Here is a 26,897-nt window from a genome sequence, read left to right as displayed (position 1 = left end):
TAAGTGTTCAATTGTGTTTAAAGAAAAAGAGCGTTCTAGAATTGTTCTTTGTTTTTTTTTTCATCATCAAAACTCGCAATGTAATACAAGTATCTGGTTCTCTCTTTTCTTATCTCTTTTCTTTTTATGATATATTTCTCTTTTTTTCATTTTATCATGTATTAAAATGGTTTGATTGTTATATTTGTTGCTTTCAAGTTTACGTTTGGTTTCATTATTTTATTTGTTAAGACTACTAGCAAGAACTTTGATGTTTACCTGTTTGTTTGTGATAAAAATATTTTTGTGTGTATGTTCTTACTAATATTGATTAACTTCACATAAGATTACAATGGGCGATAAAGAATTCTGGGTTTATTATTTTGATGTGTCGTAGTGCGACTGTGCATGGAATCTATTTAATAATTATATATATGCATGTTTGATAAAAGAGATTATATGGAATTGATAATGCTTCTCACGTATATTTGCATGTTTGATAAAGGGATATTGATTTTGTCATCTCAACTTTCAGAATACATGGGTTAAGTCTAGTATTTTGAAAATCTTGAGTAGTGAATTAAAAGTAATGAATCCTTGTTTCAATAACACCATAGTTTAATAGAATTACAAAATCACCACACCAATAACACCAAATTTTAATCTCCCACTAACCCCCCCCCCCCCCCCCCCCTCCTCCTCTTTACTTTCGCAAAACGCAACGCTCGTAGAGCTCAACCAACACACTCTTTCTTGCATTCTTCAACCCAACCAACTCAGCTCCAAACCCGTGTTTCAGTATCTCATCTCTCAGCTTCTTCATCGTGTACTTGGAATGATCCATGCCTGTGGACGAAGACTCTCCTCCTCCACCTCCACTGCTCGTGCATCTTCTCGGGGTCATTGCACTCATAGCTCTCCCGCTCTCTTGTGAAGCCGTATCTTCTTCTGTCTCGAAAACAGAACCTGAAGAGGTTATACTTGCTTCCACCTTCAAACGCTTCACGCGTTGCAGTGGCGTTGCTTCATCTGAAACCATGAAAGAGTCCACTCGCTGCATCATATTCACCCGCATGTTCTTTTCCTTCTCTGCGTTGATGATTCTGTGCCATTCCGAAACCGCTTCTTCGTTTTGTTTCGCTCTCGTCTCTAACGTTTCAGAGAGTGCGTTCTTCTGTCTCTCCAGATTGTCAATCTCGATGCTTTTCTCCTGCAACAACGCTTGGAGTTTGTTTTCGTTGCATCGAGCTGATTCCACTTCTGTTTTCCTCAAACTCGCAAGCTCTTTAGCCGCTGCAGCCTCTTCTTCAGCATCTTTTAGCTTCAAGCAGATCTTTTCGAGTTCCTCTATGCGGCAGTTAGCTTGATCGATTTCAATGCATTTGTCATGCAACGATGTCTGGAGCTCGTTCACATTCATCCGTAAGGCATCCGCTTCCGCCTTCATCGAATCCACAAGTTTGTTAGATGCTGAAGCTTCGCTTTCCTCACTTTTCAGCTTCAAGCCCACCTTCTCAAGTTCTTGGATACGGCTCTTAGCTCGTTCAATCTCAATGCACTTCTCCACAAGTGACGTCTGGAGACTTTTCTCGTTATTCTGTGCTGCTTCAGCCTCCATTCTCAACGAATCTGCAAGTTTCTTAGCAGATGAAGCCTTGCTTTCCGCATCTTCTAGCCGAAGACAGAGCTTTCCAAGTTCCTCCATATGCGAAAGATGGTTCTTGTCTAAATAATCTCTCTCCTGCCTCAACGCCTGCGTCTCATTTTCACGTGATTTAGCTGCTGAGATCATGGATTCGCACTTCTCATTCAGATCCGAGACTTGAACCCTCAAGTCTTTTGCCTCCAAAGAACACTCTTTCACCTTCAACTCACTTTTCTGCAAAGTAAAACAGAGTTAATGAAACTGCTTCTCATGAGCTCCTTAAGGAACCACTCTTTCAAAGAAGCTCACCTTTAGTTCAGAACGTGTGGAGGACAATAGCTGCTCCAAAGTTGCAAGCTTTGTAGCTTTCTCAGTGATTACCTTCTCCTATCATTAAACCAAGAAACAGAGTCACAACTTTGTCAATAGTTCATATTGATTCAGAAAAAAACAAACCTTTTCATCCAAAACACGGGAGAACTCAGCTCTCATGCCATCTTCCTTAGCTGAAGCTTGCTTCAACCTCTCTTCCATTGCAGCTATCTTCTCTGACACAGCCTTCTGCTCACTTATAGTGTTCTCGTACTTAATTTTCCAGTCAATGGACTTATCGCACCTCTTGATCGACGCATTGCTCGCTCCATTCTCATCCAACGCCCCCTCGTACTTACGTTTCCACTCAGCAGCCTCAAGTCTTGTAGACCCGAGCACCTCCATGAGTTTTGAGTGTTCATCGTGAATCGAGTTACACTTGCTTTCCAGGTCGTGAATCCGGTTTTTGAACTGATCCGAGAGCTTATTCATGTCATCAATGGCTCCCTCGTAGCGCTTCTGATACTCCTTCCTCATTTTCTCTCCTCCTTCAAGCTGTTTCTTGAGCAGATCCATAGTGCTTTCCGTGGAACGGTGTTGCAGCTTGAGTTTGGAGTTCTCAGAAAGAAGTTCTTCCATTTGATTCCCTCTGCGATGGACGAGAATGTCCTGTATACTGGTAGTAAATAACAACTGAGAAAGGTTAAATTTCCCTTGAAGATAAAACATATAAGTAAACGAGTAATGTATATAAACATAACGAGAACCTCTTTTTCAGAAAAGAAGAGAGTGTCTGCCACTTCATAGGACCGTTGATAGATACTTCATACTCCGCAACAGCAGTATCAAGGGCCTGTTTCATATATGATAACAACGATGTTTATAATGAAAGCAAGTCTTGCTTCAACGGCTAAGAGTTACTCTGCTTCAGGCTTTATCATGTCTAAGTCGAAGAGGGAACCTTGATTATATCGCTGCTATTAGCATCACGAGAACAAGGCAATGCCCATAGTTTCTTGCCCATGTCTTCTATGGCATTACAACATCTCGAATACGCTTCCATATCTGCCACTCTCTTGTGATCCTGAATTTTTTTTCAAAAAAACCTCTATTTAGCCTGAAAAGAGACGACTTATTGGCAAAACAGTAATAAGAGATTAATAAAAGAGAGAGATATGACCTCAAATGCTTTGGCAAAGAAACTCCAAAGTTCTCTTTTGTACCTCTGTTTTACTTCATTGTTTCCAATGGAAGATTCACAAAACGCGGTTAAAGCTTTGGCAACCGCCTTGTTGTGTGCTTCTATTAGCATTGACTGCAGATTTTTATGCTATTAGTTTATCTTACTACTGCTTCCAAGTGAATTTTGAGGTGTTACACGAATCAAAACTTACTTCTTCAAGAGTCTCTGCACGCTCCAAAGACGACATGTAAACCTCAGTTGCAGTATCACGAGCCTTTCTACCTTCTGATTCCTCTACAGACTGCAAGCAAATACAAATTATGATCAGAATATGCAGAAGCCTTTCCTGAGTACACTGAAAATTTCCAGAACTGACTAATCATTACCAGCCATAAAGAAGAGATTTTAGGCACGACACTGTTGTTAACGTTTTCTGAAAAGAACTTTGTGAAAGCAGCAAGAGGCGGCCCTGTGACGATGGTACTATCACCTCTTTTCTTAGGCCTTACTCTCTCAGAGACAAACTTCACTAGAGCATTTACACCGTAGATAAGCTGAGGTCGTAGGGCTTCTACCTGTTCACAAAAGAGTACAGATTTGATCAGACAAGAAAAGAGAAAACATAAATCGACTGAGGCTTGTTTAGGAATTCAAAGGAAAGGATCAACCCACTCTGTTATTCTGAGTTACATCTTCTCCACCTTCCACTGTCTCTGAGTTAATATCCTGATAATGAAGAAGTTAAAAGCCAATCACAAACATCAGAGACTAGCTGATTCCATCCCCTAAAGAATGAGTGGACCTTGATAAGAGAATTATCACCTTCATAAGTTGTACAAACATGGGAGAGAACTGCCCAAGCCCGGAAAATGTATTGTCCTTAACCTCTCCAACGTGGTCGTGCTTGCTAATCTCAAGTAGTCGAGAGAGATCAAGTGAAATGTCATCTACACCAAGTGTCTGAAACATGAACTACATAGCACTAAGTATTGTGTTTAGAAGAAACTTCCTTCAGAAAGAAAAAAAAAAGACATAGGTACTTACCGGACCATAGATAAACACGCTTGATAGGAGGATAGCCAAGGAGAATATCTGACTGCTCCGTGTAGCCTAACATAGAAAATTAATTCAGAACAGATGAAACTGATTATATTTGAGTGACTAGAAGAGACTAACCAGGACACCATTTGAGTCTGCCCCTTCGACATCGAGTAACACTAGACTATATTCAGTGCCATCTTCTGAGATCCTCTTCACAAGCTCAATCCACATCCATATATCTCCAGTGCATGGCCTGTGAAGTGTTTGTACTTCAAATCCAATGCTCCTGCTAACAAGCTATACATCCAACATTCAAAATCAGTCATTACACATTCATTTTGCATCATTTCTACAACGTTCCCCAAAAACCTGATTCCAGATGAAGCTCTTGCCATGTTGAGCTTTTCCGAAGAGAGAGACAACAGCGACGGGACCCTTGAGCTTCTGAAGAGCGCCGATGGCTTCCGGGTCCGTCTTCAACTTCCCATTCTCATCTGTGTAAACCAGTTGGATGGCCCGACCCGTTTCTGAACCCGACTCCGCCGTTAGCTTGCTCATCAATACCCCCAAAAGGTGTCTCCTTTCTTCCTAGTTATTGCTGAACTAGTGCAGATCCTCCTTCCACAATGGGGCTCCTCGATTTACTGAAAAGATTTGATAAAGTTCTCTGAACTTTAGGGAAGTACAGTGAGAGAAAAAGGTTTAAACTTGGAAACGGTGAGAGACAGAGAGAGAGAGAGAGAGATCAAGGTGCGATGCTTTTGAGTAGGGGTGGGCACTTCGGTTATTTTATCGGTTCGGTTCGAGTTTGGTTCGGTTTGGTTAGTTCAGTTCTAGATTTTTTTCAGCTGAAGTAAACCATAGTTAGTTTGGTTTGGATCGATTTCGGTTCAGTTATGTTCGGTTCGGTTTATATTCGGTTTGGTTCATATTCAATTCGGTTTGTATTTCGGTTCGGTTCAGTTTAATCGGATTTTTCTTAGTTTATTTATTGTACAAGAAATTATGTTTTAATACATAAATGTATAGTTGTCATGAAATAATCATGTTGGTCATAATAAAAAATTAAGTATGTAAATTAAATTCAATATAAAACCAAAATAAAAACCTTTTAAAATGTTACAAATATAGTTTATAACTTGGGAAATTGCCACAAATACCACATTCATAGTACCACTTTTCATGTTTACACTAACCACTTTTACCCTCACTTTTAATGAATGATAAAATACAATTATACCCTTTGGGTTAACTAATCTAGACTTAGGGTTTATAGTTGAGGGGTGGGGTAGGGTTTTGGGAATGTGAAATTCATGATTCTAATAAATATATAAATAAATATTTAAAAATATATATAAATTTTTTTTTTATTTTTTTTATTTTTAATTTTATTTTTTTATTTAAATAATGATTTATTATATATATATAAATAACAAGGGCATAAGAGTCTTTTGCCACTTAATGAAAAATGTATTTTTGAAAATGTCTTATTAGTGGTGGTAAAAATGAAAAGTGGTACCATGAAAGTGGTAAACATGTAATTTCCTCTTATAACTTTATAAGAATTCAATCAAACCAAAATTAACTAAATAAAAAGAAAAAAACAATATTTTTGTCTCTTAAGAATTAAAAAAAGCATGTAATAAGTCATCTTCCATGTGATATCATCAAAAAAAGCTGCAACGAATCAATAATTAGTATATGTTATATATATACTATACGAGTATTTATCTATATTTTTACTATAACTCTACACCCATGATTCCATATTGTTCTTTTCACTAACAAAAATTGAAAACAGAACACGTCTTTGAGAGAAATACAATAATGGTTACACAAAAGCATGAAACCGTATAACAAATTATATTAGTTTCATGGAAATCAAATTATATTAGGATTTTCTTAGTGTAAAAGGAAATTACGTGGGCTTAATCTTAGGATTTTAATTTACTAATATTTTTAATTTAAATAACTATAAAACACTTCGGTTTATCGGTTCGGTTCGGTTTAAACTGAACTGAACTGAACCGTTCGGGTTGGAAAAATCTTCAACCGAATGATTTGAAATAAACTTTGATTTGGTTCGAATCAGTTTCGGTTCGGTCGGTTCAGTTCGATCGGTTCGGTTCGGTTTTTTGCCCAGCCCTACTTTTGAGGGGTTTAATTTTACTATTTATATTTTCTTTATTGGGCTGTACTTATCAAAAGCACATTAGTGTAATAAGCCCATATGTAAATTTTGGCTACTGGTTAGATACCATTTCACTCGCTAGCAGCTATCAAGTATCAATACACAAATACAGATTTCAAGAGCTATTAGTTACAAGAAAATAGTATTTTTGTTCTTTCTAATTTTTTCTCTCTTTCTGATCAAACTAATCACATAACACAATCAATTACAAATTCACTTAGGTTGAAACATTGCCAAAATATTAACAAATAATGCGACAAGGCGTGAAAAAAACAATTAAATAAAAGATTAACATCATCAATCAAAGCCATAATGCCCCCGCTTGTCTGAGAGTAGGCACTAAATCACCACTAATATGAGCAGCCATCAGATTCTCCAACCCTCCAAACATCTTTCCTCCTATGAACATGACTGGTAACTTCTCTTTATTAATCATGGTTTTACCCGATTCACTTATGATGATATTTTCGTCTTCATCATCAACCTCAGCTACCAGTGGGTTCACGCCATGTGTAAGTAGCAGTCGTCTGGCCACGTGTCCCATGCAGCAGCCTCTCCTAGCAAACACCACCACAGCATTCTCCATTACCAATACGTTGCTTGATTCCTTAATGCTTAAAGATAGCTTTTGTGGTGATGATGACGATGTTAGCCATGATAATGATGATGATGGTTTATCTTCAGCCTTTGGACGGAAGATGCTATTGCCCGGTATGGTCTTCGTCCACGATGATTCATATGGTCTTATTGCTTTCTGCATTATTGATGTATGAGAAGAGAGAAGAGAGAAGCGAGAAGAAAGGAGAGAGAGAGAGAGGGTCAGAGTGAGTCTTCTTTAGCTGGGTTGCATTGGTAAGAGATTGGATTAAAGAATTTATACAGGGAGCTTGGAGAAAATTTTGTTTTATGATCAACGTAAGGCATGCGTAAATTGCATTCTCATAATATCCAAAGCAACGTCACTGTATCTAAAAAAAAATACTTGTGATAATTCATTAATGTTGAGTGTAGATCATCCAAATATCTTCTAAACATTTAGTGTTAATTATCTTAGGAGTGAAAGACACATTTTGAACTCATTGTCGGAACTCGAATGCGACATCTCAGTATTTTAAGTATAATTATCATTATCTCAAACGTAATGTAATCTTTAACCTATGATATTTTAGAAAAATCAATGACTTGCACGATTTAGTTTATTTTTTAAACAACTGATGACGATGACATAGTTAATGGCTTACGACAAGGCTGATGTCAACAGATTGATCTAGTTGTTTTAGATTTATGGTTGGCTTATGGGTAAAAAGGCAAATCATTGTATGGCATATCATCTCTATTACGTCATGAGGATCACATGTTTTCTCTAATATTAATTAAAAGGAAAGCTCAACAACTAAACTTCATTTTGAATCCTTTGTTTAGTATAAGTTAGCTTTGCATACAATCTGATCGAAAACACATTGCACGAACGTCAGAAATGCCAAGTTTGTGACGTGATAATTTGTGGAAACAATCTAACAACCCCCTCGTCAAAGGAAACAGCTGAAGAACGAGAAAAAAATGACAGAACATGGACCCTCACCGTGATAAAACCACATGACGTTTCGCAGTAACTTTACGGAACAGCAAGTCGTGAATTTTTAACTATTTATTAATCAAACAATACAGTCCAGCTAATTCTTTTGTTATCTGGTGACATTAATTTAATAATACATGACATCATTTATAAGCAAATTAAGATTTTTACTTGGTCAAAATTTTATTTTTAATTTGGCGTGTTCGGAACTTCATCACAGTGGCACCGGCATGGCGTGATTAAATACAAAGGGCATGCTATGCTCATTCGAATAATACGTATGCACTTATCTTATTATTTCTCTCCAATAAAAAACTCTCAACAGGTAGATAACGTTGCCAAATAAAATCTGAATAGCATAGTAATGGGCAAAATAGTCTGGTCAAAACACAAACTACGTTTTTGGAGGAATGGAACTTATTATGTCCTTCTTTTACTTCTTAGGGCCAGGCTCCAAGTTCATCCCTTGAAGGTTAAGCAACAGATCATTGGAGCTTAGGTAGACCTTGTTAGCTGATTGTGCAATGGTCTGAGCAATCTCTCTCGCAGCTTCAATCTTTCTCAGAGTGATGAATGCCTGATTGTTTGCAATGGCTTGTCCGATAAGTTGAGCACTTTTAGCTTCTCCCTGCACAACAAATCAAACACACACCAAATGCTTTTTAGCAGAGACACCCACAAAATCTATAACCTCTGTCATTAGATTCCAATTGAAGATCAAATATCATTTACCTCCGCACGGATAACCGCACTCCTCTTGTCTTGCTCGGCCTTCTCCACAATGAACTTAGCACGTTCAGCTTCCTGAGCAGCGACTTGTTTTGCCTCGATTGCAGCGGTGAACTCTTTGCCGAATGTGAGAGTTGTGATGGAGACATCATCAAGAGCAATGTCAAAGTTGGAAGCTCTCTCCGTCAGAATCTTGCGTATCTCTCTGCTCACAGCCTAGAAGAAAGTAAAGCAGTCTACCATTATGAACAAAAGAGTAAAAGAAGTTGTACAAGAAGAATGTTGAGTAACATACTTCTCTCTGAGTGATGAGCTGGCTTGCATTGTACTGAGCCACCACAGCCTTAAGGGTCTCATGGATGATGGAAGGAAGAACCCTTTCACTGTAATTCTCGCCAAGGGTTCGGTAAATCTGAGGCAAACGGTCACCCATGGGACGAGTGAGAACCCTTAGTCCAATTTTCACCTGTGCAACAACAAACAAAAATATTAGAAACACAGCAACATCTCTAAGAACAGCAAGACACTATGCTATTTTCTGTTACAGCTTAATGTAACCTCCTCAGAAAGCAACTATGATTTAATTTCTCATTCAATAGACAAAAAATGAAGCAGAAACAACACAACAGGAAAATAAAATAAAAAGATAAGTAGTCAGCGTTTTCTCCATTTCTTTATTAACCACTACCCGTAAACTCACACAGGTCATATAAGAATATACATTAGTCTTATAACATTCTAATAGAGAAATGGAAACTCAATCAATAGCTCCATAGCCGCATAAACTATATCCAAACTTAAAAAATATGGTCTCCATGCTGCATTTAAGGATCTCAAAATAAGATCAAAGGAAGAAATGTCTACTATAATCCATAGCTTCACAATCAGGAACAGCATTTGAAACTGAAGCATGACATAGCTAATATAAAAACACACAAAAAAGGAGAGACAGAAGCACAAGAAACAGAGAACGCACCATCTGAAGGTCATGACTACCGGTGGTGCTCTCAACAAGGTAGGGTCGTGCACGGACATCATAGATGATTGGCCTCTCAAACCATGGCAACATAAAATGTGTTCCTTCCGGGTACACCTGAAAAAAAAACAATTCCGAGAGTAAAGCTCACGTTTTAAAAAAAAAGTAACTATTCATCGACTCAGATACAAAAATGATATTAACTACTTGAGTTAGCTGGAGGAATAATACAGAACCTTTTCCTTGATACCAGTTAAACGGTTGAACATGACAGCACGGTGTCCACCCTCGACATTGTAGAGGCTATTGGTAATGGCATAGAGGCCAAGCCCACCAATCACGCTGACCTTAAGAAGGGCAGAGAGCGCAGGAGATCCAGGCACGTTGGGCACTTTGTTGAAACTCATTTCTTTAAGAGCTACAAATAAACAATCAACACGGCACTTACAGTTACCTTACACAACACAAAGACACTGTGCACGGCGAGAAATTTTATAGAATCCAAAAGACTTAACAAAGCAACAGAAACATGAATCTTAGAAAAAATCTGAACTTGACTAAAATCGATCGAGCCTTTTTTTACCATTATCAAATAGACGCAGTAACAATAGATCGTCGACGCAGCAATAACAGATCCATGATTTTTCATTACATTAACATTCTATTTCTAAATCACACAAAGGATAATCAAACTGAACAACGATTAGGCACAGCGTAAACTCTATCGGCACAAATAAACACAGTGAAAATTCGGAGATCAAAATAGAGGATCCAAAGAGAGGAAGTCACCTTAGCTAAACTCTTAATCGCCGGCGATGCTAGGGTTTAGGAAGAATCACGATCTGAGCCCCTCGGCGAAGCTTAGGGTTTTAGAATTGAGAAGGAGACGAATGACAAATGAGCTCCTGATACAAACCGTCCTCTTGTAAACTGGGTCGAATTGTTTAGGCCCATTAGTAAATAACGCTTCGTTAGGCCCAGTATGTCAGCTACTCTTTACTTTTCGTTAGGGTGTTTGTGTGTTACTAAAAATATGCTTCATTAGGCTCATTCTGTAACTTTCAACAGAGATAGATGAACATGGTCAAAGGAAACAGTCGCTCACTATGTTCCTCTCACTGCTCAAAATTTTTAGCTATTGGGAAATCATTTTATTCTAAAGTGTAATAAAAAAGCTTTTAAGCTCATTTCCCTGTTGCTCAAAAAAGAAGAAAGTTCATTTCTCTATCTTTTATGAGCAACATGACTGCTAATCTATAAGCAAGTAATACCACAAACCAACAAAGAGTCATATGGTCCATGTCTAGTGATCGCATGTTATTGCTTACTACAAGATGTTGCTAGTTAACGATGACGTCATTACATAAAACGCACAAGGTTTCTTCAGACTGAAATGGTAAAAGGAAGAAAATAGAGAGACTATTTTTGTCAGAGGAAATCTTTCATCGGGTCCTCGTGGTGAACTCTCTTCATTCTATAAGCTTCCATCTCTTCCGGAGTCACCTGTCCATGAAATAAGAGATTTTGATTAGCGACCATTCAATTTAAGAATATGATTCGATACTATAAGATCATTACATCGTTGGTGTATTTGACATTGTATTTGCGTTTCCTCTCATCTTTTTCTTCCCTCTTACGCTCATCCTCCTGCACACATCGTTATTAGCGGTATCAGATATGTCTCCAAGACATAGAAACGTATTGACAGGAGAAAAACTCAAGCCGCATTCTTACCTTTTTAAGAGCATTAGCAAGTGCCTCCTCGTTCAACTCCAAATCTTCAGGAACATCAGATCCCCATGCGGCCATTCTCTTCTCTTCAACCTTCTTTGGGCTCTCTGTTCACCAAAAACACCATTCATTGTTTTGTTAGCACATGCGTACAAACAACAACATTACAAAAACATACGCAGAAGTGTGTGTGTCATAAGCTATTCCTCGAGCAGTTTTTTCAACCAATCCAATAAAAAGATATAAGGAACTGAAATAACAAACAGAGTCAGCAACACAAACCTTCACAGGCTTCTTTGCGAGCAATGTTAGCCTTCATCAGATCAAGGGATGCCTCCGCGGCCTCAATACCAGCAGAGCCTGTGCAGTAACTATTGCGAATTGTCTGCTGGCAACATCTATATCCCCATTGATGGTCTTTCCACCATGAGCCCCAAACGCTTGTGTGATTGTTAGCAAGAACATCTTCTTCGTATTTGCTCTTTGGCAGTATAACCTCCTGTGTACAAAACAAACACCTATTAAGAATCAAATCGATCCACACAAAAGCACAACATACCACAAGGAGTTCACATTGCTCTGAGTGAATGGTTCGTGAAGTTAAAATATTAAAAACCGTACCTGTCCCTTTATAATCCTCCCTGCTCGGTCATACTCAACTTGTCTTTCACTCTGCCCAAGCAAAAGCTCCATTGGAATTTCATCTTCTGTAGAAGCATTCCCATACTTCTCCATGATTGTGTCCTTTGTCTGAGTCTTCAGTTTGTCCTTCGCGACCTTGAAGTTCTTGTATAGCAACTCAGCTTGGGATGGAGCCGCTTGCATATGCATGTCCTGTCCCTTGTCAAATGCTTCCCATGAGTGGATGTTCATCTGTTTGAACTCTAGAGCTTGTCCACTGTTTCTATACTGATTATCTCCCTGGATAGATGGTAAGCAAAAATATGGTTTAGTACCTTAGATTATCAGAATGCGGGATACAATAGCGATAAACTACAACTAACCAAATAAAATTTATCATTCGGATCTGCATCTGGAAGTGGGTCTTCACGCATGGATCGTGTTTTAGGGTCATAATGAGCCGAATTGATATCAAGGTTCAACAGGTATTTCGCTGTGTCTTCTCTGATACGCAGATTCCTGAAATCAAGAAGAAGGGTTACACCATTAGTGCATCAAATAAAAGAATCCAACCAATTAGACATTACGTGATGATGTTTTGTAGTCCATACCTAACAGTTCCTGTGCTACCACCACCAGTAGTTCGAACACGTTTTTCAACCTTTGCAAAGTCCATCTGCCTGCTCTCATCAACCTTAGCTTCATCGACCTTCAAGTCATCATCATCTTCTTCGTCCCCATCACTGGTTGCTGCATCATCACCTTCCTGGTTATTGTTCTTCTCCTCTAGTTTCTTAATCTGCTGCTCCTTGAGATACTTCTTTCGCGCATCCTCTTTTGCTTCATAAAGGTCTACCACACGATGATAGGTTGAAGGATCGTACCCATTCCATCGGTCCCTCTTGCCATCATAGTCGAGCTCAAAGCTCTCGATTTTCTCATCAGGTGCAATGTTCTTGTTCGTGTACTTTGCTCCAATCTTGCGAGGTCTATCCATACACGCCTTTGCAGTATGCGTCATTGCACCACAACTTTTGAAAAATAACGGGAAAAAGTTAGAAACTAGATCAAATTCATTACATAGCCAAGGTTCAGAGAGAGACATACTTTTGACAAGCTCCCTTGCGGTATTTTTCGGCTTGGAAGATCTTAGCACCTCTGTCATACCACGACTTAGTGTAATTGGGATCACTCTTCCAGTTCCTTTGATGCTTAAGACTGGGCTTTTCAGCGTTGAGATACCAAGGAGCAGATGACATATACTGAGGAATGTGAGGATTGATTTCTTTACCATCCTCATCTAGCTCAGCTGGTGCAAGCCCGGCTTTACGAGCTTCCTCTAATTCAATTTGCTTCCTATGGTCTTCCCTAGACTTGAAAGCAGCTGCAAACAACCCCCCACAGGAACATGTCAGAACAACAATTCACAATTTGTCAAACAACTTGACAAGACTACTATTAATTCACAGAAAGTAGCCAAAATCAAAATCAAACCCCAAATTAGAAAACACACAGACGGTATCTTACGGACGTACCAAAATTGATCGCTAACATTAAAAATTGACCAAAGAAACCGAAATAATCAGAAGGGCAGACTCAAAATCAGACTCTATCGCAAATTGGATCTAACAAAAACCAAATTAGAAATGAAACTCACTACACAGATACGCCAAAAGCAGTAAAAGCCCTAATTTTCTGATTACAAAAGACGTAAGTAGGTAATCAGAACCCAGATTCATGACCACCAAAGGGAAATTAAGAACCAAAAGAGCCCAGCTTTAAAGAAGATCTACCGAATTAAAGAAAAGTGTGAATGAAATCGGTACCTGAAGCCGTCGCCATGGTTGTACAATCGCTAAGCTTCGACTTCTCTCAGGCCACAAGGAAGAAGACAAAAAAAAAAAAAAAAAATCCAGGGACCGCTTTTATAATTGCTCCAATAAGGCGGTAACTAAACGGCACCGTTTTATGAAGTTTAATTTTCATGATTAGAGTAATTAAATAAAATCTCTTTAGATGATAATGCTAAACACTTTACAAAATAGATACTTAATTAATTAATTTGTGTGTTCTCGTATAAGCTTCCCAAGTCCTTAACGATCATCGTCAAAAGCTTCACACGATGTCGTTCGAGGAGGAAGAGAAGGAGGAGGAAGAGACATTCGAGCACACACTCCTCGTGGTGCGCGAGGTCTCCGTCTACAAGATCCCGCCGCGAACCACATCCGGCGGATATAAGTGCGGCGAATGGCTCCAGTCCGATAAGATCTGGTCCGGCAGGCTCCGCGTCGTGTCGTGCAAGGACCGATGCGAGATCCGCCTCGAGGATTCGAACTCCGGCGATCTCTTCGCGGCTTGCTTCGTCGATCCCGGGAGGAGAGAGAACTCGGTGGAGCCGTCGCTCGATTCGTCTAGGTATTTTGTGCTCAGGATCGACGACGGGCGCGGGAAGTACGCGTTCATCGGGCTGGGGTTCGCGGAGAGGAACGAGGCGTTTGATTTCAATGTGGCGTTGTCGGATCATGAGAAGTACGTGAGGAGGGAGAAGGAGAAGGAGAGTGGTGAAACGAGTGAGAGTGACGATCACATTGATATCCATCCTGCTGTTAATCACAGATTAAAGGTAAACCAATTTGCTCGTAAGCTTTAGATCAATTTAGATGCGTTTTGTTAGCATCATTGGCATTGCAGTAGATCTCTCGTTTGTTGGTAGGCTTAAAAATATGGTCTTGGAACTGAGATTGAATCAGAGTGAATTGAATATTTGATTATTTTTGTGCGTTGTGGAGAGATTAGGATAAGTTAGTGTCACCACGTTCTGTTACCCTTTGTTCATTATTCCTGCTCTTTTAGTCTCTGTTCAATACTTTGTTGCACAGATGAGGAGTGTCTGGTAATTCTTTATAGTCACTATATATAATGACCGGATCTTTAGGCTGCAGTTTTTATTTGAAAGAACAAAGAATGGGTTTGCATGTGACTGGAGTACTTGCTCATGTTTTTGTATCTGTATGGAGTTCTTGCTCGTGTTTCTGTAGTGTCCTGTCCCGGGTTACAAGTCGTGGAATCAAACTGATGCTGCAAAATTGATCCTTTTGCTCGTTTGGTCTTCATAAATAGTTCAGAATCACAAGTTTGTTGTAGGATCCGTTCCCACGCCCAGTAGGAGATTGTGGTCTTTTGATTTTGTTGAGTTTATGTTAGTTTATCTGTTTATGAAACTTAACTATGGAATCAATATCTTGGTAAAACGAGAAAGCCATTCTTTTTATGCTTAATAATATGTATCTTACCTGCAGCAAAGTTTCTTACTAACTCAGTAGAACCTAAAAAGCTTGTTATTTTTGATGCGGGGTTTAAAGGAAGGTGAAACCATAAGAATCAACGTAAAGCCAAAACCTACCACAAATGGCACTGGGATGCTCTCAGCCGCTCTTTCAGGAAACGGGAAGCCTCTAGCACTTGCTCCACCACCAACTGCTGCTACCAAAACCAGGTCTCCTCTACCGCCTCCTCCAAATGATCCTGTCACTTCAAGGATTGCATCCGACAGTTCAACGGGTAACACAAGGCGTAGGAACGATCCTCTGTCTGATCTATCTCAACTCAAGGTAAGCAAACCTTTTCGTCTTAGTAGCATCTGAATTAACCAACAAACGACATTTAAACCACTGAACTCTCCATTTTTGGTGGTACTCGGTCTGCAGAAGAATCTTCCTCCAACTCAAGGATCAGGGCCGACCAAGTCAACAGGAGCTGCATCAGGTTGGGCAGCTTTCTGATCACACGTGAAATTTAAGGTCTTGGACTCGTCCGGCTTCACCTTCTTGTGACTTGAGAGCAAGAGACATTAGAGGCAGAGACACTAGATACCAAGGCAAACAGCGATATGAGCTTTTTACATTTATAATGTATGGTACTGGTAAATTGATGTGTGTTTCCTTGTAATCCCAACACTTCGTGTTGTAATATTTTTTTCATTTTTCAAATCATCTTTGTTACATCTGCTTGATCACGAGATTTTTATATAGAGATTAATATAATATCTTTCTACATTATTACAACATGAATGGCATAAGATTTCTCTGTAAATTTTTTTCTTCCATCATATTATGAAATTTACAGTTTAGCAAAAAAAATGAAGAAAATTTACAGTACAAAACAACTGTTTGGTCCGCACGATACGAAACTGAGTGGTGTTACGTGGATCCGTTTAACTACCTCGGTCCACCTACTAATCCTACCTACCAACTTTATCTTACCGCTTGAGACGGCGAAACAAATGGCAGCGAAAGATCAGGCGACGACAAGTGATGATGCGATTAGAGTTAGCGGTATGGAGTTTTCTTATGAAGCGGAGGATCCTATATTCTTCGATTTCAACCTCGATCTTCCAGCAGGATCTCGCTGCCTTCTTGTTGGCGCCAATGGATCTGGTACGTTGATCGTTTTGTAGCAGCCTGAGCCAGGGATAACCGCTTGTGGTTTTCTGTTTTCATGTCTCGGTTTCTTGCTTGCTTGTGATCAGATATGACCGTGAGTTACTTGAGACATCATTTACAAGCTGTTAAAAACTAAGCTGCTTGTGTTCCTGTTGAATTATTTGTTCAGGCAAGACAACCTTGTTGAAGATTCTGGCTGGAAAGCATATGGTTGGAGGAAAGAACGTTGTACAAGTTCTAAGCCGCTCTGCTTTCCATGATACTCAACTTGTTTGCAGTGGTGACTTGTCTTACCTTGGAGGATCTTGGAGTAAAACCGTTGGTTCGGCTGTGAGTATCCCCTACTGTATCTAAGATCACTCAAACCCGCATTATCGATCTGAGATTAGTTTACTTTCGTGTGATTATGCTTCATTTTAGGGTGAGGTTCCTCTTCAGGGAGACTTTTCAGCAGAACATATGATATTTGGAGGTTATATATTATCAACCCTAGCAATGATATTCTTGAATTTGACCTCTTTTCTCTTGTTTTACCCTGTTTGCAGGCTTAGACTTAAGCAGATTATTTGTTTTTTATGTCGTACTAGTTGAAGGAATCGATCCGGTGAGAAGAGAGAAACTGATTGATCTTCTTGACATCAACCTTCAGTGGCGTATGCATAAGGTTTCTGATGGGCAGAAACGCCGAGTTCAGATATGCATGGGACTCTTACATCCATTCAAGGTAAAAATGAATATTGTTTCAAAGAATCTAATCTCACATGTTCGTTCTAAGTTATATTCCCATATGGCTTTCATAAGAAGAGTTCATAGTTTCTGGTTTTGTTGTCATGTCATCATTTCTGACCTTAATGCTAATCTGATTATACAGGTGTTGTTACTTGACGAGGTAACTGTTGACCTTGATGTTGTTGCAAGGATGGATTTGCTGGAATTCTTCAAAGAAGAATGTGATCAGGTATGATCAACCATTTATATCTCATGTTCCTACTATATACGCTGCTTGCTTTCATGGTTCTATGGTTTGGTAATTGGAATACTACACGTGTTGTGCATTAGTAGTGGTTTGATTATAATGCACTCATCTTTGACTTGTCTATATCATTGATGAACACAGAGAGGAGCTACAATTGTATATGCAACTCATATATTCGACGGGTTAGAGACATGGGCTACACATTTGGCTTACATTCAGAACGGTGAGCTTAATCGTTCATCAAAAATGGCAGACATCAGCGAGATGAAAACTTCACCCAACCTCCTCTCCGTGGTAGAATCTTGGCTCCGTTCTGAAACCAAAATTGACAAGAAAAAGAAGAAGGAGCCTGTGCCAGCATGGAAACCAACTCCATTTGATAACTCTCCTTTTAGGTCATCTAGACACATGGCTTACTACCGATGATTGGTAATTACGGATGGATCATATGTATGAGTATTATTAAGAATAAGGCCACTAGGGACAAGTTCACATTGTGTGTGTGTTGTTTAGCTGTTATACACTCTTGTGCCCATTGAAGAATATACAACACAATATGCCTATTGTTCTGTCAAATAACTTATTTTTATATTGACTGAGTTTTATAGTTGTTAATCCATCTACACATCCGACGACATGGTACCAATCTAAATCTATGTTTTCTGAGGTTTTGTTTTGTAATGATCTTGTCAATGTTGTACCACTTGGTTGTTACTTTAATTGAACTTGATGTAAAAGAGCTACAATATATTATCTGAGGGAAATGAGTAATGAAGATAATAAAGTTCCAGCAACTCTTCTCCTCGTCTAACCCGACTAATTGAACTTGGTTGTTACCTGAGGATATAATCACAATGCTACACTGTATTCAGTAACTTGGTGGAAAGTAGCTGATTTTATTTATTTTAAACTAGATACATTTGGATCGTGGTTTAGTTTTGACTATGAATCAGATAAACAACCAGATTAGTTTGACTAAATAACCTTGGTCCCAAAAATTAAACCGTGATTCAAATGTGTGTCTCGTTTGAATTATGGTCTAGTTTAGAAATGATTTTGAATAGGATAATAGTTTCAACAGAAAAAAATTTCTCTCTAACAAAGAAATATCATTATGTATTCTTTGATGAAATTATGCATAGTTGTGTGTTTTAGAATCAACATTGTATCTTGACACTATAAAGTTTTATTTTGATGTCATCATATTCGAAGATTTATCTTAACCAAGATACTCTAGCAACTTTCTGACCATTATATATAGCTTTTTGAGAAAAAAAATTGTACTTTTTGAGCAAAACTTGTGTGTTTTTCAGCAAAATTTTTAAAAAGCATCCATATAATGAACTTTCACGACATGACAGATGAACAGAAATACGACAACAACAACAACAACAACAGCAAGAAGTTCTTACGCTTACACACGAACAACAACACGTGGCACTTATGCTTATTAGAAGAAGAAAAAGAACATATACTAGATAACCAATAAGCACGCTGGTCCTGCTCAGTTGTTAGCGCGATGGTTCTGCTCTGCCTCAATGGCAGCTCGAGCGGCATTGGTCTGCATCACCAACAATGCCAATTGTTCATCATTCAGTTCCTGAACATTGGGATCGTTCATGGCTCTGAAATTGGTCATGGTTCCATGGGCTGATAACCAGCTATTGCTATAACCTCATGCATGGAAGCCGAAGAATAGCGGTATTGTGCCTCATTTTCAGAGACCACAACGGCCGCCACACTTGCACCGGTTCGGTTATGTAGTGTCTCTGCTTGACCAGTGAAGTATGAGCTCGACAAGGCACACGACTTGTTGCATCATTCACAATTGGATCTATAAGTTGATAATTTAATATACTTGATAAGTTGGTAAATAAATGACAGAATTTAAATTATTACAAGACTACAGATGTCATCTGACTGATTGGATCTATTGGAGAAAGACCAATTATAGCCAAACGGATCTCGCAATTTTGCGATAATCCCTCTCGATGTTTTAGACTCAGAGATTAACTTGGTTTGATCTATAGTTTAGAAATGATTTTGAATAGGCTAATGGTTTCGAGAGAAAAAAGTTCCTCCGTAACAAAGAAACATCCTTTTGTATTTTTTGATAAAATTATGCATAGTTGCGTGTTTTAGAATCGACATGGTATCGTGACACTATAAAATTTTATTTAGATGTCATCACAATCGAAGATTTATCATAACCAAGATACTCTAGTAACTTTCTTACGACTATACATTAGTTTTTTGAGCAAATATTGTGTGTTTTTTGAGAAAAACTTGTGTGTTATTTGAGATCCAATTTAAAAAAAACAAATAGGTTAATGAAGCATGAATTTGCAAACTGTACACGTAACCAATGAGTAGCGAATGAAATTTTTTGAAAAAAGATATACACATTAAACCGGGTTTTATTAGAAAAGACATAAAACCGGTTCGTGTTAGTTAGTTAGTTAACGCAATCAATCAAAGGGGTATTCTTAGCGTGGTAGGAGTTTTTTTGGCTTCATAATACAAATATATGAATCTTTAGGTTTGTGTTGAAGGTTTGTGATTGTTTATTTACCCGCGCTTCTGAGGTTCATTATCAATGAAACATATAGAGTAAATTTTACCATTTGGCTGAACTTGATACAAAGGGATAATGATATATTATTGGAGGAAAGAAGTAACGAACTTGGTGGAAATATTATCACCTGGTACTTAACATAATAAAGTTTTTTGGATGAGAGGATGAAAATATAATCACCATGCAACAGTCTTTCAGTGACCTTTTTGGAAAGTAGATAATCATACTTATTTAATGGTTGCTAATCTTGCATCTTACTGAATATTGAAAAGGGTCTATGATATTTATGAAACATAGATAGTGAAGTTGCTTGTGTCCTGCTACTTGTTGAATTTTTTGATCCCCTGTTGCCAAATCGAAACAAAGGTATCCATTTTCGTCTTCTCCAGTGCTAATCCAACATCAACACCATTACTCCCATCTCTTGACTCTGAGAATGCAATGGAACCACCTGTTTCAATGTGCACCATCTCCATTTTACAAGGCTTTCCTAACCCAAAATCCATATCATATAATCCCAGTTTAGGAGCTCCTGCAATAGAAGTTGGAAAACGTGACATGACCCATTTACGCACACCTTGTCCCCAACTCGGTGCTGTTTTCAATAAATCGCTTGATAACATATCTTTGATTCTCCACGTGATTGCGTCTGAAGCAGCCAAAACCCCTTTTTCTCCAAGCAAATCTTGTTTCTTGACAGATACGATACCAGGAGCCATACAGTTGCCAAAGTATGTGGTTGGTATTGGTTCTGTGAGCTTGAGACGATTCCTGCAATCCACATTAATCATCAAGTTGAAGACCTCTTCGTCTTTGTCCTCTGTTTCACCAACAAGTGTCTTGATCAGGTTCACCCAAGTGAAAGCTAGAGTCACCACAAAGGTTGAAACAGGAGATTGATTCACAGACTGCTCTGTAACCAAACTCTTGAGACTGTCTATCTGATTCCGGCTCAATGTAAAAGTAGCCCTGACCATGTTCTTAGGCGTGTGATGTGAGCCGTGTTTTCCAGAGTTTTGGCTCCAAAACCTCTCCAAATGTCCTGCGGCTACCTCGCCTGGATCCTTGATAATGTTTCTGCAGCTGTGAATAGGCGGAGAGGGTAGGAGAAGCGTGGCAGGATCTTTACAGTTAGATTTGGTCAGTGACATCCAATACTTCATGAAGTGAGTGAAAGTGACTCCATCTCCTGCAACATGGGTAGACGTGTTTCCTATGCAGATTCCTTTTCCAGGGAAGATAGTGACTTGTATCACCATTACTGGCCGTGTCTGGATTCCCTCCGGAGAGACATGAGGAGGAGGTAACTTGGGCAAGAAGTCATGCAACACTTTGATGTCTTTAGGAGAATCAGTTATGAGAAGGTCGAAATCAGTTCCGAGAGACTCAGCGACTGTGAAAAGAAGAGAGTCTTGGCCATCGTTGTAGCGTAAGTAGGGAGGGTCAGGACGAGGTGGGGTGACTAGGTTACCGGCGTAAGGGAAGAAATGTTGGAGAGTGGTGGAGAGTGATTGTTTGAGGTTAGGGAGATAGTCTTTGAGGAAATGTTCGGTTGAGTTTTGGTAAGAGAAGAAGAAGAGAGATTCTCCGAGTGGGAGAGTGAGCCACGGTGCATCGAAAAAGGTAAGAGGAAGAGTGGTGGATGGAACGGTGCCGTTTGAGGGAGAGATGTGACTGGTTTCAATGATGTTAAGAGATTGAAGATGAGCCATGGTGTGTAAGTTTAAAGTTGGAAACGTGTTGTTCTTTTATAAAGGAAAAGAGTTATCTGTCTTTGGACTATTGTATTGAACGTTGAACCCCCGGGCAAGTAGAGTTGTGGGGTTTTGATTAGACGATCTCTCATGTGCCCCAACCTCCACAACCACCATTATATTTGGTAAAGTTATAAAATAAGATGTGGGTAATATGGGTTGGAATGTTCACAGATTTGTATATTGGGTTTCCATACTTAAGGCCCAGTATATAAATTAAGCCCATATGATGTTTTAAACATTACCTCTTGACGTCAAAAAAAAAAAAAACACATTACCTCTTTTTACTTGCCAAGCTTGGCATGTACCGGAAAAGACTCCCCCTATACCCTTTCCTCTTGACATCATATAGCTTGGTTGAGCATTGTAAAATGATCGTATCTGAGAGAGCCAGATTAGTATTAGTTGGATATCTGGTTGTAACCAAATCCAGGAAAATCCCTTAGGATTCGATGTGTTGTAGTTGTGTGTTTATAGAGTGGATGATAACACACCTGCTGCTGCTAACATCTTCTGATGCATTCTTTCTGCCAGTTTTGCCTTAGTGGCACCTTGGAATCCTGCAGTAACCGAAGTATGTGCATGCATAGCCTAAAACCAAAGTTAAAAAGTTTCCAATAGTCAATTTCCGAGGGAAGTAAGAATCAAGAGACCTGTGTATGAGTAGCTATGCCTCGCATTTTAACTCGGCTGCCTTGTAAGTTACCTTATCTACTGCCTCAGCTACTGTATTTTAGTTTTGCTAATTTTATCATGTAAATCACATCATCTATTTTTTAATTTAAAAAAAAAAATGTAATAGAGGCGGTTTATTGTGGTTGACTTGAGTCAAAGAGAAAGAAGTGGAAAATTAAACCGCCGGGGAAATAAAATAAATATCTCTCTCTCTCGAGTCCTTCGCTTCATCACTTTCCGTCCCGGAGAATTTTCCCAGTTTCCTCCGCCTCGAACCTTTCAGTCTCTATTATATCATCAGTTTATTGATCGGAGAGCTTGGTTCGCTCTTCTGCCAAGTTCCACTCAACTCGATTCAGGAAAGTATTCCAATTACAGAAGCAGTTCGTCTATTATCCGAAAGCAATCGTCTAGAGGATTTTTATTTATTCTGTATATAACTCCAACACTAGGGTTCATCGAATCGATAATTGATTGATTTGAAGAAGAGGATGAAGATGGATATTGTTGGAGTAGAGGATGTTCAAATATTAGATCCGGACCTCTTGCAGCTCCCATGCGTATCTCCTTCTCCGCTCAAAGCAAGCTCTCATATCGCTGACGAACTTTTCTCCCACTGGCTCTCTCTCCCTGAAACTGCCACATTGGTACTCCCTTCCTTGCTCTCATTTTTTTTTGAATACAAGCATCTACGAATCTGTGTGTAGCACAATTGTTTTATGTGTGTGATGTTTCTGTAGGTTAAGTGTTTGATTGATGAAGCTAAATCTGCAACTCCAACTAACTTATCCAAGAGTTACTCAGGTGGAAATGCTTTGCCATCTGTCTTTCTGAGCAATGGCACTCCCCCACTCTCGCCACGAAGCTCGCCTGGCTCCCCACGTTTCTCGAGGCAGAGAGCTAGCCCTCCATCTCTCCGCTCTCCTCTGAGATCACTTAAGGAACCAAAGCACGAACTCATTCCTCAGGTTTGTTTGCATTGGATCCTTTTACTTGTAACATTCGAGTGCATTGCCTTGCTACTTAGTGATCGTGGTTTTGGTCTGGTATATATGTTTACTTGATTGGTCATTGAAACTGGGTCCATATAGCTTCTTTACACAAGATTAAACTGAGGTTGAACTTATTTATAGATGAAAAGTTTCCTTCACTGTGACATGATAATATCATCAGTTTTGCTCATTATAGTTTGTAGTGAAAGGGTACTGTGTGGTTCTGTATACTTAAATATTTTTTATACGATGATTTAATATGCAGTTCTACTTCCTGCATGGGCGTCCACCAGCGAAAGAACTAAAGGAGCAATGTATATCCATGGTTGATCATTTTTTTAGTAACTTTATTGACGGACTACATGTGGATGGTAATGCTTTATTTCAAGCTGTTGTTGTTGTTCACATTTTTGTTTCTCTTGAGGACTATTTAAGGAAATTCATGTGCCTCTTGCAGAATTCAAATCTATTACGAAAGAAGTCTGCAAGCTGCCTTCTTATCTTTCTCCTGCACTTTTCAGAAAGATGGATCCCGAATCCAGCGGTATAGTTACAAGGTAGCCTTTATCACCATGCGTGTTAACTTTTCTGTATGATATGTTTTCTCATTGTAGTTAGACGTTTGTATGGGTGTGTATGTGTATGTCTTTTTCTCTCTTTTTTAGTTTGTGGCACCTAAAAAATTATTGAGTAGTTGGTGCTTTGCTAATGTGTGCTGATTGACCGCCATTGTCCTCAGGGATGCGTTTATCAAGTATTGGATTGATGGAAATATGTTAACTATGGACACAGCCTCCCAGATATATAATATACTAAGGCAGCAGGACTGCATGTACCTCAGACAGGTCTTTTTGCGATTCTTCTACCGCTTTTCTGATATGTTTTCCAACAATTGACTTCTCTTTTCTGTCTAACCCATAGTACTAAAGAATTCTATCTTTTCTTGGATTTGGCTACAGGCAGACTTCAAACCACTTCTGGATGAGCTTCTGGCAACACATCCTGGCTTACAATTTCTGAGGACTACATCCGAATTTCAAGAAAGATATGGTAGGACTCATTTATTTGCGACTTAATGATTTCATGGGTTACATATGGTGAAGTCTACTGGAATTTTTCTTTTCTATGTTAAATAAGACGTTTATGCAATTTGAAGTAACCCGCATCTTTGACATCCTCAAATCCTATTCTTTTGTTGTACTGTTTGGCTGTACAAATTTTCATAAATCAGTTTTTTCCTGCTGCTACTTTTATGGGCATTGTTTGTCAAGTGAAAGAACACCGCAAATATCTGATTTCTTCTTGTTATTTACATTTGATACTAGTACTAACGTTATCCTTCATTGATTACCCAGCTGAAACGGTCATCTACAGAATATTTTACTACATTAACAGATCCAGAACTGGCTGCCTTACTCTTAGAGAGCTGAAACGCGGAAATCTTATTGCTGCGATGCAACAGCTTGATGAAGAAGACGATATCAATAAAATTATTAGGTGAGTTTTTCTTTTTTTCATACCTTTCTAACAATCCCACAGAGATGTATAATGTATTACATTCGAGGGGCTTTATCACATATATATCATTAAAACAGTGCAAAAGGAAAGAGCTATATAAATATGGTTTATGCCTTCATATTGTGCTGAGACAAAACTTGGTTCAATCATTCACAAGCAAGTCGTCTTTTAATTTTTCAGGTACTTTTCCTATGAGCACTTTTACGTGATCTACTGCAGATTCTGGGAACTTGATGGTGACCATGACTGCTATATCGATAAGGACAATCTCATCAAATATGGTAACCATGCCCTTACCTACAGGATTGTTGATAGAATATTTTCACAGGTTGGTTCCGAAATATGGTAAAGCTACGTTATAGTCTGACGGGACGCTTTTCACTTGATGTTGACCTGTGGCTATTTTTATATCTTAGGCTCCTAGGAAATTTACGAGCAAAGTTGAAGGGAAGATGAGTTATGAAGATTTTGTATACTTCATTCTCGCCGAGGAAGACAAGTCATCTGAGCCTAGTCTTGAGTATTGGTACACAACATTCTCCTCCTTGTTAATATTCGTTTTTCTTTATGATAGAATCCCCTTGGTTTTAAAATTACAAAATCATGAGTTGTATACTTCAACTGAGCCAAAACCAGTGACATATATGGACATCTTTGTCCGCTGATATTGTTACAGGATGTGTTTATACTGAGGACTTGAGGAGCTAATAGTTTGGTCATTTTCTATCAGTCAATCAGAACTTAAAACACTCATGTTGAACCTCTGTTGTGATATACTATCAGGTTCAAGTGCATAGACTTGGATGGAAATGGGGTGATCACTCCAAACGAAATACAATTTTTTTTCGAGGAGCAGTTGCATCGCATGGAAAGCATAACCCAGGAGCCTGTTCACTTCAACGATATCCTATGTCAGATAATTGACATGATTAAACCAGAGGTTAGAAACTATTCATACCTGAACTCATGGTCGTTTGATTTCTGCAAGCTGTTTTATATGGTCGTTTTACTTGATAGGAGGAGAACTGCATCACCCTCCAGGATCTGAAAGGATCCAAACTTTCAGGAAACGTCTTCAATATACTCTTCAACCTTAACAAATTCATGGCTTTTGAAACACGTGACCCCTTCCTCATTCGCCAGGTAACTTTGGCTTTGTAAAACAAAACAAAAATTATGACTGGATTAGCTACTAAAAGCAGTTGGTAATAGTTGGGCTTATTGAACTTATGTTTATATTTAATTGCTTGTAGGAACGGGAGGATCCAAGTTTAACAGAGTGGGATCGTTTCGCTCAGAGAGAGTATGTGAGATTGTCAATGGAAGAAGATGTGGAGGAAGTCTCAAATGGGAGTGCGGATGAACCACTCGAACCACCATTTTAGTTGTAAGTTGACACTGCTTCTAACTTCTTAACCACAACATCCACATGTACAAATGCTTCCATGGATGAGACTCGGTAACCATTTAGTTGATTGCTTTCAGGTCCATGATCAGAGATTGGAGTTTAAAGCTTCTGAGTGGGAGATTCGAAGAGTGCTAATTTCTTAAATTTTTTTGTCGCTAAAAGTTACATTTGAAGAAAAAAAACATTTTATATATAGAAGATGCGGCTCACGCGTTTATAATATCAGACAGCAAGGATTAGATACTGTGGTTGGCCATATAAGGAGTATAGATTGTTCATAACTTGTGGTTTCCTAACGTTTTGAGTGGTTTGTTCAGAAAAGAAAATGGGAGTTATTAGTGTTAATTAGGTAGGATTAGGAACAGAGAGGTTTTTGTCTTGTTTATTCTCCTGGCATCGTTTTGGGAGTAACAGGAAGTTTTCTCTTGAAGGAGGATGAGAGCTCTCTCCTCTTTTTGTGGAGAAGACCACTGGTACAATCTTTGTATACCAAGGATGAGACACCACATTAGCGTCCGGTTTATTCAGGTGGTCCGGATTGGTTTGGAGATAGTTTCTAACTGGAACTTGACC

General features: G+C 38.9%; 8 protein-coding genes across 10 annotated transcripts; 3 read left to right on the top strand and 5 right to left on the bottom strand.

Moving 5' to 3' along the window:
• Positions 1–541: 541 nt before the first annotated feature.
• On the bottom strand, positions 542–4,917 carry LOC106398644 (mitotic spindle assembly checkpoint protein MAD1). The gene is made up of 13 exons (XM_013839168.3): positions 4,530–4,917; positions 4,296–4,457; positions 4,164–4,229; positions 3,942–4,079; positions 3,792–3,845; positions 3,506–3,694; positions 3,331–3,420; positions 3,117–3,251; positions 2,898–3,020; positions 2,704–2,789; positions 2,081–2,612; positions 1,934–2,011; positions 542–1,858 (listed from the first exon to the last, which is right to left on the bottom strand). The coding sequence occupies exons 1-13, from the start codon at positions 4,716–4,718 to the stop codon at positions 683–685; spliced, it is 3,018 nt and encodes a 1,005-aa protein (XP_013694622.3). The 5' UTR covers positions 4,719–4,917; the 3' UTR covers positions 542–682.
• Positions 4,918–6,641: 1,724 nt separating this feature from the next.
• Positions 6,642–7,347, bottom strand: LOC106400192 (monothiol glutaredoxin-S13-like). Its single transcript, XM_013840581.3, has one exon. It carries the CDS (start codon positions 7,109–7,111, stop codon positions 6,653–6,655), a length of 459 nt encoding a protein of 152 aa, XP_013696035.2. The 5' UTR covers positions 7,112–7,347; the 3' UTR covers positions 6,642–6,652.
• An 852-nt stretch (positions 7,348–8,199) lies between these two features.
• Positions 8,200–10,601, bottom strand: LOC106401787 (prohibitin-2, mitochondrial). Its single transcript, XM_013842369.3, has 6 exons — positions 10,422–10,601; positions 9,869–10,050; positions 9,633–9,749; positions 8,952–9,122; positions 8,660–8,872; positions 8,200–8,555 (listed from the first exon to the last, which is right to left on the bottom strand). Exons 2-6 carry the CDS (start codon positions 10,037–10,039, stop codon positions 8,361–8,363), a joined length of 867 nt encoding a protein of 288 aa, XP_013697823.1. The 5' UTR covers positions 10,040–10,050; positions 10,422–10,601; the 3' UTR covers positions 8,200–8,360.
• A 299-nt stretch (positions 10,602–10,900) lies between these two features.
• Positions 10,901–13,895, bottom strand: LOC106401134 (pre-mRNA-splicing factor SLU7-A). The gene is made up of 9 exons (XM_013841590.3): positions 13,811–13,895; positions 13,092–13,368; positions 12,596–13,015; positions 12,368–12,503; positions 11,985–12,284; positions 11,646–11,862; positions 11,367–11,470; positions 11,211–11,279; positions 10,901–11,135 (listed from the first exon to the last, which is right to left on the bottom strand). Exons 1-9 carry the CDS (start codon positions 13,824–13,826, stop codon positions 11,061–11,063), a joined length of 1,614 nt encoding a protein of 537 aa, XP_013697044.1. The 5' UTR covers positions 13,827–13,895; the 3' UTR covers positions 10,901–11,060.
• A 156-nt stretch (positions 13,896–14,051) lies between these two features.
• LOC111200406 (uncharacterized protein At1g03900) lies at positions 14,052–16,042 on the top strand. Its single transcript, XM_022691511.2, has 3 exons — positions 14,052–14,607; positions 15,347–15,595; positions 15,692–16,042. The coding sequence occupies exons 1-3, from the start codon at positions 14,107–14,109 to the stop codon at positions 15,764–15,766; spliced, it is 825 nt and encodes a 274-aa protein (XP_022547232.2). The 5' UTR covers positions 14,052–14,106; the 3' UTR covers positions 15,767–16,042.
• Positions 16,043–16,167: 125 nt separating this feature from the next.
• LOC111200407 (ABC transporter I family member 19-like) lies at positions 16,168–18,017 on the top strand. The gene is made up of 6 exons (XM_022691512.2): positions 16,168–16,420; positions 16,596–16,756; positions 16,847–16,898; positions 17,014–17,150; positions 17,298–17,384; positions 17,544–18,017. Exons 1-6 carry the CDS (start codon positions 16,267–16,269, stop codon positions 17,826–17,828), a joined length of 876 nt encoding a protein of 291 aa, XP_022547233.2. The 5' UTR covers positions 16,168–16,266; the 3' UTR covers positions 17,829–18,017.
• A 2,019-nt stretch (positions 18,018–20,036) lies between these two features.
• Positions 20,037–21,812, bottom strand: LOC106399779 (coumaroyl-CoA:anthocyanidin 3-O-glucoside-6''-O-coumaroyltransferase 1-like). The gene has a single exon (XM_013840232.3). It carries the CDS (start codon positions 21,687–21,689, stop codon positions 20,298–20,300), a length of 1,392 nt encoding a protein of 463 aa, XP_013695686.2. The 5' UTR covers positions 21,690–21,812; the 3' UTR covers positions 20,037–20,297.
• A 766-nt stretch (positions 21,813–22,578) lies between these two features.
• On the top strand, positions 22,579–26,650 carry LOC106401774 (probable serine/threonine protein phosphatase 2A regulatory subunit B''epsilon). 3 transcript variants are annotated; one of them, XM_013842353.3, is made up of 14 exons: positions 22,588–22,765; positions 22,859–23,053; positions 23,147–23,374; positions 23,664–23,769; positions 23,856–23,955; positions 24,138–24,243; positions 24,358–24,448; positions 24,754–24,895; positions 25,097–25,244; positions 25,333–25,442; positions 25,700–25,856; positions 25,934–26,059; positions 26,170–26,303; positions 26,402–26,650. In XM_013842353.3, exons 2-13 carry the CDS (start codon positions 22,898–22,900, stop codon positions 26,299–26,301), a joined length of 1,602 nt encoding a protein of 533 aa, XP_013697807.2. In that variant the 5' UTR covers positions 22,588–22,765; positions 22,859–22,897; the 3' UTR covers positions 26,302–26,303; positions 26,402–26,650. The 3 variants fall into 3 exon arrangements, with proteins under 3 accessions (XP_013697806.2, XP_048594324.1, XP_013697807.2); XM_013842352.3 differs by having other exon boundaries at positions 22,579–23,053; XM_048738367.1 differs by having other exon boundaries at positions 22,585–23,053; positions 26,388–26,650.
• Positions 26,651–26,897: the final 247 nt, after the last annotated feature.

This window comes from Brassica napus, chromosome A8, assembly GCF_020379485.1.
Source record: "Brassica napus cultivar Da-Ae chromosome A8, Da-Ae, whole genome shotgun sequence".
NCBI lineage: Eukaryota > Viridiplantae > Streptophyta > Magnoliopsida > Brassicales > Brassicaceae > Brassica > Brassica napus.
This window is presented reverse-complemented; position numbering and strand designations above follow the sequence as displayed.

What these genes read in the sequence shown, in the direction of transcription:
- LOC106398644 (XM_013839168.3), bottom strand. Translation starts at nt 4,718, where the DNA reads ATGAGCAAGCTAACGGCGGAGTCGGGTTCAGAAACGGGTCGGGCCATC. An exon ending in AGAGCTTCATCTGGAATCAG is followed by an intron (nt 4,458 to 4,529) that starts GTTTTTGGGGAA and finishes TTGGATGTATAG; the next exon opens with CTTGTTAGCAGGAGCATTGG. An exon ending in CCACACGTTCTGAACTAAAG is followed by an intron (nt 1,859 to 1,933) that starts GTGAGCTTCTTT and finishes TTTACTTTGCAG; the next exon opens with AAAAGTGAGTTGAAGGTGAA.
- LOC106400192 (XM_013840581.3), bottom strand. Translation starts at nt 7,111, where the DNA reads ATGCAGAAAGCAATAAGACCATATGAATCATCGTGGACGAAGACCATA.
- LOC106401787 (XM_013842369.3), bottom strand. Translation starts at nt 10,039, where the DNA reads ATGAGTTTCAACAAAGTGCCCAACGTGCCTGGATCTCCTGCGCTCTCT. An exon ending in TAACTGGTATCAAGGAAAAG is followed by an intron (nt 9,750 to 9,868) that starts GTTCTGTATTAT and finishes TTTTTTTTTCAG; the next exon opens with GTGTACCCGGAAGGAACACA. An exon ending in GTAGTCATGACCTTCAGATG is followed by an intron (nt 9,123 to 9,632) that starts GTGCGTTCTCTG and finishes GTTGTTGCACAG; the next exon opens with GTGAAAATTGGACTAAGGGT.
- LOC106401134 (XM_013841590.3), bottom strand. An exon ending in CGCAAGGGAGCTTGTCAAAA is followed by an intron (nt 13,016 to 13,091) that starts GTATGTCTCTCT and finishes ATTTTTCAAAAG; the next exon opens with TTGTGGTGCAATGACGCATA. An exon ending in GGTAGCACAGGAACTGTTAG is followed by an intron (nt 12,504 to 12,595) that starts GTATGGACTACA and finishes TCTTGATTTCAG; the next exon opens with GAATCTGCGTATCAGAGAAG.
- LOC111200406 (XM_022691511.2), top strand. Translation starts at nt 14,107, where the DNA reads ATGTCGTTCGAGGAGGAAGAGAAGGAGGAGGAAGAGACATTCGAGCAC. An exon ending in CTGTTAATCACAGATTAAAG is followed by an intron (nt 14,608 to 15,346) that starts GTAAACCAATTT and finishes CGGGGTTTAAAG; the next exon opens with GAAGGTGAAACCATAAGAAT. An exon ending in CTGATCTATCTCAACTCAAG is followed by an intron (nt 15,596 to 15,691) that starts GTAAGCAAACCT and finishes CTCGGTCTGCAG; the next exon opens with AAGAATCTTCCTCCAACTCA.
- LOC111200407 (XM_022691512.2), top strand. Translation starts at nt 16,267, where the DNA reads ATGGCAGCGAAAGATCAGGCGACGACAAGTGATGATGCGATTAGAGTT. An exon ending in AGAACATATGATATTTGGAG is followed by an intron (nt 16,899 to 17,013) that starts GTTATATATTAT and finishes ATGTCGTACTAG; the next exon opens with TTGAAGGAATCGATCCGGTG. An exon ending in GACTCTTACATCCATTCAAG is followed by an intron (nt 17,151 to 17,297) that starts GTAAAAATGAAT and finishes CTGATTATACAG; the next exon opens with GTGTTGTTACTTGACGAGGT.
- LOC106399779 (XM_013840232.3), bottom strand. Translation starts at nt 21,689, where the DNA reads ATGGCTCATCTTCAATCTCTTAACATCATTGAAACCAGTCACATCTCT.
- LOC106401774 (XM_013842352.3), top strand. Translation starts at nt 22,898, where the DNA reads ATGAAGATGGATATTGTTGGAGTAGAGGATGTTCAAATATTAGATCCG. An exon ending in GATATCAATAAAATTATTAG is followed by an intron (nt 24,896 to 25,096) that starts GTGAGTTTTTCT and finishes TTAATTTTTCAG; the next exon opens with GTACTTTTCCTATGAGCACT. An exon ending in ACCCCTTCCTCATTCGCCAG is followed by an intron (nt 26,060 to 26,169) that starts GTAACTTTGGCT and finishes AATTGCTTGTAG; the next exon opens with GAACGGGAGGATCCAAGTTT.